The sequence below is a fragment of the Rissa tridactyla genome, chromosome 3 (assembly GCF_028500815.1).
Source record: "Rissa tridactyla isolate bRisTri1 chromosome 3, bRisTri1.patW.cur.20221130, whole genome shotgun sequence".
Lineage (NCBI taxonomy): Eukaryota > Metazoa > Chordata > Aves > Charadriiformes > Laridae > Rissa > Rissa tridactyla.
Genome location: NC_071468.1, coordinates 83,119,068 through 83,131,955, shown reverse-complemented (window position 1 = coordinate 83,131,955; position 12,888 = coordinate 83,119,068). Strand labels below are relative to the sequence as shown.

The 12,888-nt window shown below is 38.1% G+C and overlaps 1 protein-coding gene across 2 annotated transcripts in view; it reads left to right on the top strand.

Annotated features, from left to right (window-relative positions):
* The window catches only part of KLHL32 (kelch like family member 32), a 130,172-nt gene that overhangs the window by 55,666 nt on the left and 61,618 nt on the right, over positions 1 to 12,888 (top strand). For both annotated transcript variants that reach the window (XM_054196991.1, XM_054196992.1), the window contains one exon: positions 10,006 to 10,104. In XM_054196991.1, the coding sequence (XP_054052966.1) occupies positions 10,006 to 10,104 (99 nt within the window). The remainder of the gene's footprint in view (positions 1 to 10,005; positions 10,105 to 12,888) is intronic.

The following is a 12,888-nucleotide window of genomic DNA, read 5'->3' as shown; positions in this document are numbered from 1 at the left end:
GAAACTGTGTTTCTGCTGTTATGGAGAACATAACTTGTTCAAAGATTTCTTTGATATAAACAAGAGACAGAGATGCCATGCTATATTAGTGAATTGGCTGAAGATCTCATTAAATAAGTTGCCATTGGTAAGCTTTTTGTTCTTTCAGCTGAAAGTTTTGATAGATAAAATTGAATGTCTCCTGTGCTGTTGAAAACCTGTATCATTTTAGTAATTTGAAACTATAGGTCGATTATTCTGAAGAGAGAACTCACGCAACTAGATGGAAGTATCTTTTGAGAAGATGGGTTGTAATTGATTCCTATCTGGCCTGTCCTGTCTGCTGTGAATAGGTATACTCCTGTATCTTTCAGTGAAATTCAAAGTCTAAAAACCTATGTAAAATACGTTGAGAACCTTGAAATGATGGATTTGGCTTTTATGTAAGCCGACAATCTGCCCCCCGTTGCTTCCAGGATCGTATCCTCAGGTCCCTAGTAAATCATATGTGCCTTCTATCCTTTACCCTTTAGAGACTTTTGAGTCTTTAATTTTCAAGTATAATCTACTTTGAATAAATGAGTGGGCTTCTTGAGGTAAATATAGATGTGCACATATCTACAGTTGCTCATAGATATATGTCTATATAAGTGATTATAAGGCAAAGTTTGCTCTGTCGTGTCTGTCAGATTCGCCACATGCTACTGTGAAGGACAGAGAAATGAGAAGGATTCTGTAGGAGTTCTCTTACAAAGATGCCTTTCAAGCATAACTCAGTGATATGCTGGTCTGAGAATTAACAGTGTTGGATTTTCCCTGTTGTCCTTGAGATGCTCCTCTGGCATTTGCTTTATAAGTATTGAGCATTGCTTACGTACTGACTCAGGCTGACAGAATCTGTGTGAACGTTTCAAGGTAATGAGTGGGAGTAATCCACAAAGGCTATTAATAAATGACTGGATTACTGCATGCTTACATCAGAGAGAGTTCTGAAATCAGAGTAATCTTTAGTTTGAGTCTGCAAACTCTTTCTGATTTAAAAATCAAATAAATTATTTCTTAGTACCCAAAATTCATTTATGCCAATTACAACCTTATATTGCTCTGAAAATGTGGGTATCAAGACATGATTTGATGCGCCTTTTAAAAGTGAAAGCCATGAACTCTCTTTTTTTTTTTTTTTTTTTTTTTTTTTAAAAAAAAAAAAGTCTGGCCAAAATGTTAGTCCAAAAAATTGCTGATTCTTTAGGTAACGCTGGAACTGGCAGCAATTTAGGGACAAGTATCCATGTCTAAACAGATAATTACTTAGTTTCAGGTGTCTTCTCTTTATTTCTTTAATATTTTGCCAAATTTATGTTCAGTTTGAAGTGTAGTAACTCAAATGTAACTTTCTGTGTAAAATAATATATTGGAGACACCTGGTGGAAATATTTAATATTGCATGATGGCAATATTTGATGCCTGCAGTTTATGAAAGTTATCAAAATTAAGAAATTTCATTTTTAGCATGACATTGCAATCCAAAGTGAAAACTCTGTCATCCTTGCCTCCTTTTTTTCTCTTTTTTTTTTTTTTTAATGTGAGTTATGCCTGCAGACTTCAAACACAAACTTATTTTCCTTTTTATTTAGGCAGACAGTGCCTTATCATAATTAGTGCTGGAAATATTTTGCTTTTAAGGGAAATTAATTGTTCAACAGAACAAAAGATTTTTGTAAAACTCAAGTTAAATGATATCATAATTCCAAATGAATTAATCCACTACTATGGTCCCTAATCATCACAAAGAAAGAAATGCTGATATAGAAATAAAAAAAAAATAACAAAAAGGAATAGGAGCAGAATTTGGTTTTGTTCTATACGTTTAAGTTCTCGGTAATCCTCTGCTAATGAAATCTTTGGCAAAAAAATGTCTTAATTACGTTCCTTCATGGCCGTAGGCATTTTACCATGCAATGCCCATATTCAGAATTCAGAACTCTTCCCGTTGTAGTTGACTCTTTTTCCATTGTAGCTGACACATCCTTTCTTCAGAAAAGGGCTTTAATGTCATTCTCTTGTTTACTTTACAGCTGGCAGCAATAAGGCCAGGCCAGGCCAGAGTCTCAGTGACTAGCGTACTCACCCTTCCTGCTCACAGAGTCATTTTGCAAGTGTCAGAAGTGCGCTGGAAGGGACATGGATGAAGTACAATCAATACAGGAACTATGTATTTTAGTTTATTAATATAGAGAAACAGTTCTTAGTGCAGACTTTGGAGCTCACAATTCCATCTGTCAGAGTCTTAACAACTGGGTTAGAGAGTCATGGGCAGTGTTGTCTGCTCTTTTTGACTATTTTGTTTTAAACTCTTCTGTTACCAAGAGACATAATTTCATTTGGAGGAATGGGATAGCCCCTAAATAGGCCAGTGTAGCTGAGTGGCGAGTCACTCGTCATTACAAGAAAAGGTGCTTTTGACCAAAAAAAAACCTTTGGGCATCTGAAAGTTTCAGCGCTGAAAACAGGCTCTTATAAACTGTAAGTGCTGTGGGACTGAGTAAGTGATTTCAACTGAAATTTGAGGATCCTCATTTTAGATGAGGCTCTTGCATTCCTCCTCAAATTTAGGCCCAGCAAACTACATCATTTATGTTGAACTGATATACATATGTAAAACCCAAGTGATACCATCATTTGAATCAGCTGACAGGTACTGGGGTATAGTTTCAAGAGAGAAGAATTGTGCAAGAACACTGGATTTAGTTTGCAGTACGTGATTGTGATCCTAATTCAACAAGAATCCAAATACACAGTTGGAGTCCTGTGTATACTGAAATGCTTTGCTGACTTGGATCTTTCTTTGTAATTATCTTTTATCGTATGTCTTTAGTCTATGGTAATAGAAATATTTTGCATTTAGATAGAATTTTATTTGAAGACCTCAAAACGCATTACAAAAGCAAGTAATCAACTGTCCTTACTTTGTTGCATCATAGACAGAAAATTATTTTGGGAGAAAATAACTTTCCAAAGACACCACAGCAAACCAGCAGCTTTACTGGGGCTTACTACCAAGTTCTCCTGACCACGTTCTATTTTCCTAGTTGACTCGTCTTTCTCTTTTCTTTTTTCTAAACCATAATATTTTGTTTCTGTATTAGCAGAAATTAAGTTGTCTTCTTAAAGTTACAAAATTATTCTGAATTACCAAAGCTGAAAAGAAATAATCAGTGAGGCGGGCCTTATATAAGAGATGTTTTATGTTCAGCTCTTTCTCCAAAAGTGAATTTTGGGGTAGCTTGTCCTGTGGTATCGTTTTAGCCCAGGATTAACACAGCCTTACACCCTGCCTTTAGAATGTTTCCTTTTCTTGAAAGCCACATATGAAGTTGTATTTATAATGATCTGAAAATAGGCTTTAAACTTTTTCTGTTTCTTAGCATATTTAGCAGATTTTCATTTACTCACATAAACGCTAACATAACAGTAGTCTTTAATAAAGGTAATATCAGTATATTATTCCAGCTAAAAATCTAGAACTTCGTGGCATTTTCAGGTATATTGTTAATTCGTGTGTTTAGGTTGCTCTCAATATTACTTTAATGCATTATCAGTGTGCTTCCTATTTAACTACTGCCTTTATTTACTAACTTTACCTTGTATTCAATTAGTTTAAAAACTGTCACCCTGTAACAGCTATTATCACTTTACCAAACAAGTTTCGTGAACTTGTAGGAGTACCATGTGGTGATTTTTTTCAAATTCATGCACACAAACCCATGGTTAGGTAAAGTATTATGTTACAGGTCCTTTGGGAAATTGTTCTTTCAACTTAGTTATTTTTAATAAAAAACATGAAAGAGTGAAAGGTCTTCTCAGATAGTAAAGAAATAGTAGAAATAAATGTTTTTTTAAGTACAACTACTGTTTCTCTTGATAATTGCTTTGATTGCCTTATAGGATCTTGGCTTTCACCTCCCATCACATCCCCCCCCCTAGTTTGGTGGTGACAGTTTTTCTAGTGATCAACCAGTACTTCATCTGTCGCTTTCAGTTAAGACCAGGAGGAGGCAGCTATCAATATCTTAGCACCTCTTGTTCTGTTAATCCTTTCTAGCTCACTTGTGGATGAGGTGTATTGCAAAGCTCTGTTGTGATGGTTGATTTTTTTCTTGAGTAAGTGACCTCTTGTGTCTTGTGTGTAGCATTTCCACTGGTTGCCTTTTGATCAAAATAGATCTTAGAGTTTGGTTAAACTGCCTGGTGTCCCTAGCAAAAGTGACTTCAGCTGTCCTCTTTCATTTTTACCTGGGACAACATGCCAAGGTCATGGAAAACTGATTACAGGACTATGTCTTAGTAAAATCATTTTGCAATGCAATTGCAAAGCAAAATATATAAATTTGATAGTTTTGGACATTTCCTTTTTTGTTTCTATCAGGAGGATAATCTTGTTTCTGTGCCTAGCACTGGGTTACAGCTACTAGGTATTAGGTTCACAGTTCAGCTAAAGATTGTCCAGAAGGCTTAGAATAATATAAACCTTAATTAACTCAGCTTATGCAGTTTATTGCAGAGAAAGTTAAATGTGTCCTGTTATTTGCTCTAGATAGCTACGGACAAGACAGCTCTTCTAGAGCTGCAAGTAATCAAGGTAACGAAACTGCTTCCCAAAAAATAGTGAATTTGCTTGGAATCTTACTTATAATAATGATACTTCCTTCATAATGGTATGAAGCTGCATCAGGGCAAGTTCAGGCTGGTTGTTAGGAAAAGGTTCTTTGAGAGCGTGGTCAGCTGCTGGAACAGGGTCTCCAGGGAAGCAGTCACAGCACCAAGCTTGTCAGAGTTCAAGGAGCATTTGGACAGTGCTCTTAAATGCATGTTTTTGTTATAAGTAGTCCTGTAAGGAGTCGGGAGTTGGACTCAATGATCTTTATGGGTGCCCTCCAACTCGAGATATTCTATGATTCTGTGATTTATATACTGTGCACTTAACACAGATTTTCATTTAGTTTTCTGGAAAAATATTATGGCACATATCAGAGAAATGCTGGTCTTGATTCCTTCTGTAACTGGCTAATGAGACATCTGAATTTTGTAACAAGTGCTATCAGCATTACGTGCCAGGGCTTTGGGCAGTTGCCTGCAGGGGACTAGAACGTTCTTCCCCCGCTCACACTTTTTTGAAGCAGCACTCCTCAACATGCAAGGAGCTCGGGATTCAACTGAAGCACAAATGAACGCGGAGACAGGCAGAAGTGCTAACTGCTTGCGAGTGAAATGCAGTCTCAATTGCTCTAAAAGAAAAGTTAGGTTTTTTGATTGCTGTGAAGAACACAGAATGGTCTCCAGAGGGGAAAAACAAGTGGTACTTTTGTTAGATGCCTGTCTTGTTTGAAATGCCGATCACTGCAAGTGGAGTCAAGAAAGAATTTTCTTTTGCATCAGACTGGCAGGAATCTTAGGATTTTATTTCTTGTTTTCTGTGTTAAATTCAATATTGTTTACTTTCTAGAATTTTCTGACATGACATTACATATTTTCTTACTGTTATAGCATAATGCTGGTTTATTTTTAATGTGAATCATGTCACCACCTCACTTATTTCATGGCCCGACAAATAGCTGTATGGAAATGAGGCGGAACTACAGGGATACGGAATGAGTAGCTGGAATGAAGGTGGAATCTCTCCGTCTTTGTCTAGGCACACAGTTTAGCCTGCTTGGGCCTAAAGTAGCTTTAGTGTCTTTAAAAGTGTCTGGATGAAATATAATGGCCTGCAATATACAGGGAATAGATTAAATGATCTAATTGTTCTTTCCGTATATAAATCTCATGAGACTCCATAGAGGTGATAGTTAATCTGGACCTTACTTTCTTCCTCAGGCTGTAAGTTTCTTTGTTGAGAAGGACAGTTTAAGGAGTTCCCTCCTCGCTTTCTGTTGTCCATTACTGCCCTCTTTGCTATGACCATACAATTTCCTTGTTGGCTTATACTGGTTAGTTTGTAGGGGGGTGGGAGGCATTAAAAGAGTAGGAGGATGTTCTCAGTCTGTGCAGTGTGGAGGTGAGGCATGAGTAGTTGTCCTTGGGAAAGGATGGTGGTTCATACACTGCTCCTAGCCCAAGAAGTCATAGCTGCTAGTTGCTGCGTGTTGCCAAGAAGTCTCCCAAAGAAAACTGAAGAGAGAGGCAAGATGTGTGATCCCAGTTAATCTTTTCCATGCTTACCCAGAGCCCTAACGTGCACTGGGTTGGAGGGGATGCAGGGTGTGTTGGGAAAGGAAGAGGGAAATCTTGGGGGAAGAGGAAATGAATTCCAGTTATAGAACTGCTGCTTAGAGGGTAGGTATACATGAGGGAGTTCAGGGCCATGTGTATCTGTGACCATGGGGCTGATTATAGAATTCCCTTTTCTGTCTCAGAATTGTGCTTCATAAGATTAGGTTTAATTTACAAAAGTTTCTAATTCTTGCATTTGCAGAGCATCTTTCCTCAATAAATGGATACCTTTACATATAGATTTAAATTGTATGTCTAAGACATGTGGATCTAAAAAATTGTGCCTTTCCAGATCTTGTAACTCAGCATTCTGTTGCAAAGAAACACCAAATTTTGCATCCTTTCTATCCCTTGGTTTATGGATCTCACCACAAGAGGGAGAGAACTGAATTTAGTGCATGCTTTGTAAAGGGTTTGTGGGGTGATGGGGGGTAGAATGGCTGCCTTGAAGAACGGGATTCCTTTCTGAAAATACAGATATTGTGGGGGAGGAGAAAATAGCTTGACAAAGGAGATCAGTTTGAAAACAAGCAGTATGTCAGACCTGGTGGCTCGGGAAAGTAAGTTACTCAGGCTATCTGCAAGATCTGCCCACTACATACAGGGAGAAGGTGGTTACGCTGATTTTCTTGGGTAGCATCACGAGCCAGAGAAAAGTCGAGAACATAATGAAAATTAACCTTCAGAAATAAGGGTTGAATAGAGGATTGATTGTAAAATGCAGCCAGGTGCAATACCTGAATTGCATCTAATTAGCACAGAAACCAGTCTTAAGATGGCATGTGTCGTGTGAAGGCACATCCTTCACTGGTGAAGATTGCAAAGTTTGTCTGAAGTCGATGATTCCAAATTAATCTGAGTTTCTGCCCTGATAATTATGCCTCATAACCCTTGTGTTGAGGATGCAGTAGGGAAAATGATTAAGCTTCTCTCTTGTTTTCACAGTAATTATTTGTGATGAATTTTGAAAGTGTAAATCCATACTCGATCTTAGTTTCCTTCTCCTTAATTTTCAATAAGCATCACTCTGAAGACCTCAGACCTGTTGTTTTGAGGGTTAGAAAAACAGAGGAGAGTCAGTCACTGTGTGTAGTTGTGGTACGCATGTAGCGTTATTTATGTGCATTTACTGTTAAGATTCAACTAGATGGCCTGTATAGCATATAAACAGTTATGCTGTATAATTAATAAGAATCAAGTAATTGTATTAATGTATAGAAGCTAAGAGGTGTGGAATAATTGTGAATTACCTCAGTTTCAGTAGAAGAAAGGCTTGCAACATTTTCTTCCTTCTTTACTTATTTTTCTCTTCCTCTTGTGGGTTTCCCCAGCGTGCAGTTTGCTGATGGTGAACATTTAGCATAGATTAATTAGTATTTTTGCCTATATCCATATGAGTATTGAATAAAAATTCAGATAGTCCCAGATAGTCTTGGGAAGAGTCATAATAGACGTTCCTGAGTTATCTTGGGAAACACAAAGGTGAACATATTATCTCAACAGAATAAATCCTGCATGGTCCACGAAGATGCTCAGAGGGCTGGGAACACCTCTCCTATGAAGACAGGCTGAGAGAGTTGGGGTTGTTCAGCCTGGAGAAGACCAGCCTGAAGATCATCAGATATTAGGAAGAAATTACTTACTGTCAGGGTGGTGATACACTGGAAGAGGCTGCCCAGGGAAGTTGTGGATGCCCCATCCCTGGAGGTGTTCAAGGCCGGGTTGGATGGGGCTTTGAGCAGCCTGGTCTAGTGGGAGGTGTCCCTGCCCATGGCAGGGGGGCTGGAAGTAGGTGATCTTTAAGGTCTATTCCAGCTCTAACTATTCTATGAAATGAAAAAACATGTAAGAAATATATCTGTCACCTTCAAATTCACTTTTGTTGCTGACTTTGTGCAAATCACCTCTAGGTAGTAACCAGTCACGCTCCTTGGCGCTTGTCCTACTTCTCATCTCATAATGCTACTAGAATTATTTGTAAATGGATTGCTGTAGCTTTAAAATACATTAATATTATAACAGTTAAATATAGTTTGCCTATGCCTACAAGGTAGTAATCTGCTTAGGGTTCTGGTTCTCTTCATATTGTGTCTTTAACATTGCTAAGCTGGTGGCTGGCACTTAGTAAGTAATATGACATCAGATTACAATGTCCTCAGTGTAAATGAACACAAGCACTGCAACGTCTAAACCAGCTTGTTTTGTCAGTCTGACTTTGAGTTATCACTTGAAAACATTTGACAGTGCTGCTCATTTTCTTAAAATATACCCATTGGAGATATTTTTGTTACTGAAATCCTTTCTAACTTTCCATCGAACTACCTCTTGTCATGCATAGCACCCTTATTAGCACCAGCCAAAAACCTGAATTGTGCTGGGCACAATTTACATTACATCTCATTTACATTAAGATCCTTAAATGTCTAGCTAGCTAGATAAAGAATTATACAGTATGTAAGTTACATAAATGTTCACTTAAAACCTATATGAATATATAGTGATTTGCACAAGCTTTAAGCATGTCATACACTGACAGAACTCAGTGTAAATGAGTTCTTGATATAAACAAGAATCAATCTCCTTCTCTCCTGCTCCTAATATAGCTATTATGTTGGAAATTATTTGTGGTTTTGCTTGAAGAAGTGCATATGTGTGTTTTCCATTTCCCTCAAAAACAGTTTAACTCCAAAAGGTGCAGATGAGTGTTTTTCCTTTTGTTTGCCATCCTCCTTATTCCACTGCATTTGAGATATAAATGATGCTGTGAGATAAAACTAAATTGTGTGGGCAGAAGAAAAAGGATCTGAAAAAAAGCTTTGCTTCCCTGTTGGAGCAGTGAGAGACTGACCTCATGTGGTGTAAAACCACAGTTGCCAGGGGAAATACAGGAAGGATAAAACTCTGAATAAACTGAGTATCTTTGAAAAAATAATTTTTCTTATACCTTTCTGATTTTTGTTGGATGCTGCACCACTTATATTTAAATAATATTAGTTTGGATAATTTTTAATGTGATTGCTGATAAGAAGTTGACCAGTGTCTGTATTCCCAAAGACTTTTTTGTGTCCTGAAAGGGATGTTCTAACAAGCTGACCCCAAGACACCAGGCTAGGAGCTGAGGCCCAATTATCCTGGCTGCTGCCGGGGCATGATTTTAATTGAAATGAGTAGGAGTTTCATGTGAGCAAGTGACAGGATAATCAGTCTTGGTTTCTAAGCTCTTTCTGGCACCTCCACAGCAGCATGCTCACTCTGTGCCTTCACAGCCTTGCTCTGTAAAATGAAGACAGTGGTTAGGAAAATTATGAAGTGGTACCGTGCAGAATGGGAAGGGTGTTCCTAGCCTGTATATTTTTTACAAGCATGAATAATGTTAATACTGAAGACTTCTGAGTCAATTCTGTTGTCTGATTCATCAGTATATATGGAAGTGTCCAAGTATATGGATAACAAAAGGACGTTCTGTTAATTTGAAAAGCCTCTTTTTTAAATAAATAATATGCATTTAGTTTTAAAGAATTTAGGGGGTAATGTGACTTATGAACTCTCACAGGAAAATCTGCTTAAAAATCCTTTGGACAATTCAGGTGAACTTTAAAAACTCTGTACGTGTCCTGCAAATACTCCTCTGTATGCTTAATTGTACTCTTTCTGTTCTTTATGTTGACTTAAATGTCTGAAATAACAAAGGTCTGTAGTATTTTCTACAAGTACCCTGAGTTCTCCATGGCAAACCTTCCATTTTCTTCTTTACAGATCCTCTTGGAACCAGGGGTGATACAGGATGTCCTAGCAGCTGGGAGTCATTTGCAGCTGCTGGAGCTTCTCCGTTTATGTTCTCACTATCTCATTCAGGTGAGGCTTCTTTGCCTGATTATCCGCCATTTCTATTTTGTAAACTTTTGTTTCAAGCCTAATGTCAGTAGGAGAGTATTAGTACAATAGCTGGTGTAACCTAAATGGCAATAAACTGGATTTCAGGAGACCTGAATGTTGAGTGTAATGTGGGTATCAGTTTGTAGTAGGTGCTTTCTTCTCCTATCCATTTTGTCCATTTCGGTCCTGAAAACAAGGATGGTCCACTGATTACTATCAGCACATGGGAGTGTGATTCCCTCCTTTAACAGAGAATTTGCTTTCTTCTGCCTCAGTTTACCAAATGTTAAATATTTCTCTATTGCGACCACGAATATTGTGAAGCGTTCAGATACATAAGTTTTTGCAACAGAATATTGATGCGTATTCCAGGGCGCTACTACCTCTCACTGTAGGGGTAGGGCTTATTACAATGGTACTTTATTCTCAACTGGCCTCGTCCCCAATGCTGATAATATTATCAACATTAGGGTTGTCATTATGAAGCAAAAAAGCTGAATCTAGTAATTATTTTTTATTTTTTGCTTGGCTTGTATAGGAGATGGATCATGACAGTAATAAGAATGTAGCTTTGATGTGCATCTGTGAAAAGCCTTATTAAAAAAAAATGGCAATAGCAATTCTACAGAACTGTTTCCTTTTCTTTGTAATTTTTCAGTATTGTTTCTGAAATAGGGTGCGTTGGCTGTATCTGTGCAACAGTTGGGCATGGAAATGCACACCAGCACAATCCTCTCCGTATGCGCTCACCTTCCAACAGCATAACTGCCTTTGAACAGTCTGAGTGTGCTCGGCAGCACACTGAGCTACTGAGTACCACAGGCTTGCAGGATCTCATGTTAAGATCTTCAGGATGTATTTGAAGACTCTGTGTCTTACGGAGAAAGAATCTGTTCTTTGAATGTTAGCCTTAGGGAAGCCTTCAAAAGGTATGTTCAGACAGTAAGGTAGTATTAATTTGTGCACTATAAATTGATTAGAAAGTTAAAGGAGCTGTTAGAGTATTGCAGTTTGTATCAGTTTTGTTTTCAGGAATGTAAGGAGGGATTTAATTTTTCTGCAAAAACAGTCATGGAACATAATGGGAAAGATGGTTGTTTTGAGAAATAAGAAAAGTGAGACGCCAAATGAGCCACAAAACCATTTGGTCCGTTTGTCAGGCAGACATGGGAAGGGATTACTGTAATGAGAAAGAAGATACAAGTCTAACATTGCTAGTCATACAGTATATTTAATGTCCCCCTAACAAATTAGTCAGTGTGAGCGTGTGTCTGCTGCTTACATGCTCTGTCTTTGTCAGAAATCGAACCAAAAAGACCATTGCAGCAAAGAAGCTAGGGGAAATATTAAAGAGCAGGGAAGAAGCTGAGTTATTGCAGTGCTAGTGAGGTAGGGACATGAGAGGACTGTAGGAAACAAGCAGGTACATGCCCAACATGAGTCCTTGTACTAACTTCTTCCATGACCTGTGTTGGGTAGCCTCTGGTATTTGTAGTTCGCCCTCAGCACCATCTTAATGCTTTTAATCCCAAGATTACTGCAGTGGCAAGACAACTGGAGAGTCAGCAGTACTTTGGATGTCATCCTTGATGTACAAGCCATAGTCAAGTATTTAGGAACAGACTGCTAATGAACTAAAAAAAAAAAACAAAAAACAAACACACAAAAAACCCAACAAAAAACCAAGTCAAAAATCAACCCCAAAACCACACCACCCTCTAAAGATATACCCCAGAGTGAGTAAACATTGCTGCCAGCTAATTAACGGACCGGCAAAAATTTTCTGGAGGTGACAAGTCAATATGCAGTTACTCAAATGATGTGAAAGACATCTGTTGTGCTTTGAGTAGTGGCCAAGCTAGGCTAACTGCAGCTGCACTGGTGTAAAAATGAAGAGAAAGTGAGAGCCGGTGTCCAGTTTTACAATGACGGAGGTAGGGGATTAAGGGTAGGGAATAAGGAGAAGAGTATGTGTTGGGAGACAGAGAGCAGTGGTAGTTCTGTAGAGTATTTTTGAATCAGGGTCTCATTGTAACATTTTGAATGTGCATGGACAATTGTGAGATGGCCGTAGCTTACATCATGTTGGGCTTTAGACTGTATTTTACTCTTTTTCGAGTACTTTTTAGCAGGTTTATCCCAACCAGGCATATTGGTAGACAAATTTGCAGTCCTAATACATCATAGTAAGAATTTATCTGTCTTGTTCTGCAGAGTTACAGTCCGTGCAAGTAGTCAACCTTGAGTAGTAAGTTAGCAGAAGTCAACAAGTTACTGCGCATAAAGACTGTGATATCTTTCAGGGTCCAAATCAGTTATATCAAATATCTGTTTATGTTCTACATACTACTGGGTGATTTAAAAAATATTTATTGCTTTATTTTAGTACTGTCTAAAAATAGAATCAAAGTGGTTAAAGAAGGCTTCCTTAAAGCCACTTATCTCTGCTGCAGTTGGTAACTGGAGTCTTGTCACCCCACATGTTGTTATGATAGAGATGCTAGGAAGAGAATAGTGCTTGCCCTTTCTCTGCTTTCTGATGAGTCTGTTAGCCGCAGAGTTCTTAATTTACTGTACTAGTGAATTTCTTTCTTGCTGTTTTGAGTTGTTCGGGTATCATGAACTTAGCTTCGTCTGGCATAAATTCAGGAAACATAGTATGTGGGATCTATCTGTCATTTATTATTGTTGTGTAATGAGGACACAGAGTTTTAACTTGTTAGGATTGTCTTTAATTGTTTGGATTGGACCAGGCTTTTCCCA